General features: G+C 36.8%; 1 protein-coding gene across 1 annotated transcript; it reads left to right on the top strand.

The window, feature by feature from the left end:
- The first annotated feature begins 476 nt into the window (after positions 1-476).
- Positions 477-4,409, top strand: Vha16 (vacuolar H+ ATP synthase 16 kDa proteolipid subunit). Its single transcript, XM_018024262.2, has 3 exons — positions 477-736; positions 2,356-2,542; positions 3,076-4,409. Exons 1-3 carry the CDS (start codon positions 652-654, stop codon positions 3,278-3,280), a joined length of 477 nt encoding a protein of 158 aa, XP_017879751.1. The 5' UTR covers positions 477-651; the 3' UTR covers positions 3,281-4,409.
- Positions 4,410-6,072: the final 1,663 nt, after the last annotated feature.

The following is a 6,072-nucleotide window of genomic DNA, read 5'->3' as shown; positions in this document are numbered from 1 at the left end:
TACATGATTAGTGAAAGAACGTTTTAAATAGTCCTTCGAACAAGGGAGAAGAGATCGCTGAATGTTAAACGATAATACTGGCAGAGATTGCAAAATTACAGACATCTTCATTTGAATTATAGTCACGTGTTTATGTGCATTTCGGTGAAATAATCACAGAATACTCTGTAACTTCTGCGTGTCTATAATTACAAAGAAAAAAGAATTTTCGCAGAAATATCCAGTATCATTATTAGAAGAATTAAAAGGACAGAAATAATTATAAAATGCAGATAAGTAGAGGAAAAGCATGTCACGCGCTCCGAAAGTAAGAGCTTGCGCGGTAGAGATGCGTAGTGAGCGTGGCCTATAGTACGGCTTGACGTCAGATATAAAAGATGAAAGACGACACGGTATTCGCTTTCACCGCTGTAGCCCACAGTCGCGAACCAATAGTAAGCGAGTAGACATTGCCCAAGTTTCGACGAACTCGTCTTCTCTCACTCGTCACTCGTCACATGACCTGCACTCCTGTACGGTAGGCCATATTTGACAGTGGTACATACTAGTTTAGCGAGGTGAGTGCGTGAAGATCGCTCTCCATCCGACGTTCACATTTTGACAACCTGTAAATACTCGTGATCGATTTGACCTACGAGTCTTGAACACATCATGACGGACGAAAAAGTAGACGATTATCCTATTTACGCGCCTTTCTTCGGTGTAATGGGCGCCGCCTCAGCCATTATATTTTCTGGTGAGTTTCAGTTGTTTGTATTTGCTCTGAACAATTGATGAAAGAAAGCACAAATGTGATGATTTATGACCCGTACGAGAAAACATCAAATACGACCGTCGATGAGCTCTAAAAAATGTATCCTAACATCGACTGCTCGATCATACCGCACGCCATTTTCTTCGCTACGGATGGTATTAAATATAAGAAAACAAAATAAACTCTCGAAGAACAATCAATTTCTCAATGCGATCAATGTCTCAATGCCTCAATTTGTTCGCCGCTACTAATATGGCTCGTTTATCCTTTGATCACGTCGATAAGCTACGTTCGTAGGATCTGTAGGAATAAAACAAGTATTTTCGCGATCTCGCGAATTTATTTTGGTACATTTTATCGTTGTCAAGTCTGTCACACTGTAATATATAATTGAGCACAACCGATTCAGGTGTTCTAATCCGAAATACCGAAGATGTCAAGGATAGAGATTCAATTTTGAAGCGCCATTTTTTTTAGGCACGTAGATCTAGGATTTCGTAATGTTCCGTAAATGCAGTCCAACCAGCTTAATTTTACTTTACGAGAGAAACATATTCAGGCACCGCATTCGAGGACTCGTGTACTTGGCATGGTTATTTCGTAATGCTGACCTCGTTGGGTTACTTTTTCTTTTATTAAAAGTCTGTATGTATTGGTACAAGCCACGCGGGAGGAAAATAATTCCATCGGAGCATTTACAGAAATCAGTGGAAGATTCCAACCGATACGTGTCTCGATGTTATCGCGTCCCGGTTCAGACTTAATTTTCAGGAATCCTCTTGTTACTCTATCTCTTATCAACGAGAAAGAAGACATACCCGAGCCGCGTAAACTTAAACTTTGAAGCGTCGTCGACTGGTCCCTATCAGGAAAATCAATACGAATCCCTTTTCCCGTGTGCGCCAGTCTTGAATGGCCGGTAACACACAAGGATGACTTCAGCTACGAAGCGGAAGCACGAGTTCGGAATGCATGAAAAATCTTGATTCTGATCCAAATTATCTCACTTGTGTCCAGAAATCTAATGCTCCTCTGTGTTTTCGTTGACGTTTCTACATATATGTACATAAAGTTCTCTTGGCCCGTTTCATTCAAAAAATTAACTTTCGTACAATTAAACGAATCATCAAAAATTGAAAGGAAAAGATGCAAGTGTCCGCTTGTGCCACGCCCCCTACTCACGGGATGGGACTTACATGATTATCATGTGACTGCCAACGTGAAAATCATGTGACTACGATTTCCAGTCACGGCGGAATACTTTGTTGCGGCCATAAGTCAGATATCTTCTTTATGCCGTTCAATATTCAAGTTTTGTTAGAAATGTCGATAGAAACAGCTACGATATTTCACAATACATATATAGAAATCGGGTCCGTGACCTTCCCATTAGGGATCAATATTAAACGAAATCGATAGCTCTTGATATCTCGGGAATAACGGTTTCAAACGAATGACGGAAACCTGCTAAACCATTCGTTACTGACAATAAGATGAGAAACATTTCAATTACATAAAATAATGTAGGATTATAAGAAATAATTTAAAAAATAATAATTTCGATAATATTAAATGCAGTATCATGCTTACTTTAATTCCAGCTCTAGGAGCAGCATATGGCACAGCAAAGTCAGGTACAGGAATTGCAGCTATGTCTGTTATGAGGCCAGAACTTATCATGAAATCTATTATTCCTGTTGTTATGGCTGGTATCATTGCCATTTACGGTCTTGTAGTAGCTGTTCTCATTGCCGGTGGCCTAGAACCAACTCGTTATTCCCTGTTCAAGTACGTTATACAATTCATTTAATAATTCGAATTGATGTGTTGAGATTGAGATTAGTTTAGGTCAATAATAGTGCAGTACTTCTTTGTAATGTAAGAAATATTAATATTTATATTCTTTACGTATTTCAAAGCAAATTACCTTTCCATCAATATTTTGTTGACTACTATTTTTTACTTGTATACAATGTACGTTCATTATATAGTTACTGAATAATGTATAAAACGAAATAATTTCCGAAAGGATATTAAAATTATCGAATTAGATTAGAATTACTGTTAATTTGTTTTGCATTGTGAAATTCTAAGCTAGACTCTTACACACATTAATTTCCACATATCAGTTGCCGTAGAAATCTTAAAATGTAATGCTTATTTATATCTCCCACTTAAACAGTTTGCAGCTTAACTAGTTTCAATTCTTGTCTGCTTCATTTACTTTATCTATTCATATATGTAATATATTCGTATATAATCAACTGTATGTTCACTTTTTCCTTCTATAGTTAACAAAAATTTTTTGGTCTTTTTATTAGGGGTTTTGTTCATCTGGGTGCTGGCTTAGCCGTAGGTTTTTCTGGTCTAGCTGCTGGATTTGCCATTGGTATCGTTGGTGATGCAGGCGTAAGAGGTACCGCTCAACAACCTCGCCTGTTTGTCGGTATGATCTTGATTCTAATCTTCGCAGAAGTATTGGGTCTCTATGGTCTCATCGTTGCCATCTATTTGTACACCAAGTAAACAAATTTTAGTAGCAAGAATGCAAGAACTCGTCGCCTGCAACCAACAGCGCTCCCCGACTATTATAATATATACGATTTGTTTTGACATTTTACTTAAACACATTTTTCCATGCATACTCACATCGACTCATCTAAACATCCTTCTGTAATACTGTATTCAAATTGATCTATTAGAGAGTCCGAGCATTCAATAAGTACGTGCTCATTGGATGAATAACATATTTGTCGAAAACAAAATACTGCAAACGATTAACATGAGTACTAAGAGAAATTGATTAAACTATTTTCAATTGAAAAATAAATAATTCAGTCTTGCAGGAAGAGGATGTATGTACAGAAGGTACGAAAAGCAAAAGGCGACAGGGAAATGCACTAAAAAAGGAAGACCCAGATATCCCATGCCGAACATTTCTCTTTCACTGTATAGTAATCATCTGTAGCGTAGTATGACATTGAATTATCAGCTAAGATAATCGGCTCTACTGAGTGTATAAAGGAAAAATGTTATTGATAAAAGAATATTTAGCACAATTACATATATTAAATGCGATATTGAAATGGCAGTATACAGATGGTGGATAAACGTCTCCAACGACGTACGTCTGCAAGAGTATGAAAATTATGATATCCGATTAAGGAAATGGGTTGAACACGCAATTGTTCTGCGTGTATGAAACAGCATAATATACAATGATTGTACAAACTATATCTTCGAAAAAAGGGAAGAGGAAGAACGCAGATATTGTACAATCAGAACTACAAGACACAAAGTATAGTATATGGGATGAAATTTTAGAGAAGAGAACGAAGTGATTGTGAGTAGATAGTGGACAGATACATGATAGTATTAAGTCAATTCAGAGGCTGCTGGGCGTATCAGGAATTTGCACTTATTATGATTAACAATGCGTGGTTCACGAAATAGTTCTGGATGACTGCAAAGGCCAGCAGTGATTCCCCTGTTCGAGCTGAAAATACACTTCTTTCGCGTCTCATTGAAAATATATATACATGCATACATACATATATATATGTTCATGAAAAGATACGTTAAGACGAAGTAAGATTCCATACGTTCCAGCAGGTGTGTATGACTATCTAAGGAAACGGAGTTGCGAGATAATAATGGTGAAAAAAATAATTTGTACATTCCATAATAAGTTCATTCAGTGCAGGCGAGCGGGCGCTTGTAAGAGCATGATAAATTTTAATCTTCCTCGGACATTAACAATAGAAACCGAAAATTATATATACATACGTGTATATATATATACTACATTTATTTCTGTCNGGGGTTAGATGGAAGATGTAAACGGAAGATTTTATAAGAGTATGTCGTTATGGGAGCTAGCGATCAACTCGCCACGTTTCAATGACTTCTCGATCAACCGTCTTCCCTGCCCTTAATAAATATTAATCGTGTTACGGTTGAGAATAAAAATTCGCTGCGCCCGCTTGCCAAAGTTTATTGACTGCGCAGTATTTTCTACCTAAAAAAACAACAAAAGCTCAACGCGTAGGCGGATTTCCGGGAGAGAAAAACACAAGCACTAAATATGTAAAGAAACTATTTGGTTTGGCAATAGTAGCTCGAAAAAAAAATTGGAATTAGCTTTCTTTTCTTTTAGACATATTTAATGAAAACAAAAGTATGCATGAGCAATAGAAGTGTTTAAGCTTTGATATGATCTCTTGTTATCAACGATCCTCGATTAAAGATGCACTTATGTCAAAAATAAAATAAAAGAAACATTCTTTCGAGCAACTAGCTATCAGAAATTAAATTTCTTTCTTAAATTCTTAACAACGATAATAGGAAAACGGCGTAAACGGAAATGAAAGAAGAAAAGTCGATAAGCTTTTCAGGAATTCGTAACTACTGTATAACACAAGCGAAATGCAAATGCGAGCCGGGGAGCGGTGGTGGTGGCTTTCTGCAACGAGAGATAGAACGGAGAAGACAGAGCGAGAGAAAGAATAAGAGTGAAGTGAACTTAAACAAAGTTTACATTTGGAAAAACTTAAAAAGCAAGCACACAAATAATATTATGCCAATTTACCTCTGTGTCTCCCTTTCTTCCTACCTTTCTGAATACGTGTCCTGTATCTCTCTAATAACAATTATTGAAAAAAAGGAAAGATTACTTGCTATCTAATCATAGTCTGTGCGCGTGGAATGTATATATCACCCGCCATGCTTTACACTATACAATTAAAAGTTTTTAGGCTAGATTGTGTAGGTAAGATATTGTAATATCAACACCTTTTGTGTAGATGATGCGAGTGTGAGAGAATAATTACAGTGCGAACAACCACGTGCGTGCGAGTGCAGTGTATGTGTGTAGATGCCTAAATGACTGTGCATGTGTAAAGAAGAGCGAATGAAAAGGCGAAAGAAGAAAATAAACGTAAAAGCACTGGCAGATGGAGGAAAGACCGCTATTACCACCGCCGCCGCCCCCCACGTACTATCTTCCAGTGTTATTTAAAACAAAGAATAGACTCATTGTTGAGCGCAAAAAAGTGATACTGATCAAGAATAATTTATGTTATAATTCGTCCTCGATGTTACAGAAAATTAAACCGTGTTTAATAAAAATTTAATTTAGACAAACAGTATCAGTACTCACTTGTATGTCATCGAAAATTTACCTAACTGTATACATACAATATTAGCGATAAGAGAATAATTAAACGCATGATGTTGACGATCCATTTTTTATCACTGCCATTCAATTTAAAGAACCATGCTTTCTATATTGCATCATTGATACCTAACATCTCATTGTA

This window comes from Ceratina calcarata, unplaced genomic scaffold (assembly GCF_001652005.2).
Source record: "Ceratina calcarata isolate Rehan_Ccalc_2016 unplaced genomic scaffold, ASM165200v1 scaffold328.2, whole genome shotgun sequence".
NCBI lineage: Eukaryota > Metazoa > Arthropoda > Insecta > Hymenoptera > Apidae > Ceratina > Ceratina calcarata.
The sequence above is the reverse complement of the archived record's forward strand: the minus strand, read 5'-3'. Positions and strand labels throughout refer to the sequence as shown.

Excerpts from the sequence above, each read along its gene's own strand:
- Vha16 (XM_018024262.2), top strand. The coding sequence starts at position 652 with ATGACGGACGAAAAAGTAGACGATTATCCTATTTACGCGCCTTTCTTC. Across the intron at positions 737-2,355 it reads CTCAGCCATTATATTTTCTG|CTCTAGGAGCAGCATATGGC; the intron begins GTGAGTTTCAGT and ends CTTTAATTCCAG. Across the intron at positions 2,543-3,075 it reads ACTCGTTATTCCCTGTTCAA|GGGTTTTGTTCATCTGGGTG; the intron begins GTACGTTATACA and ends TCTTTTTATTAG.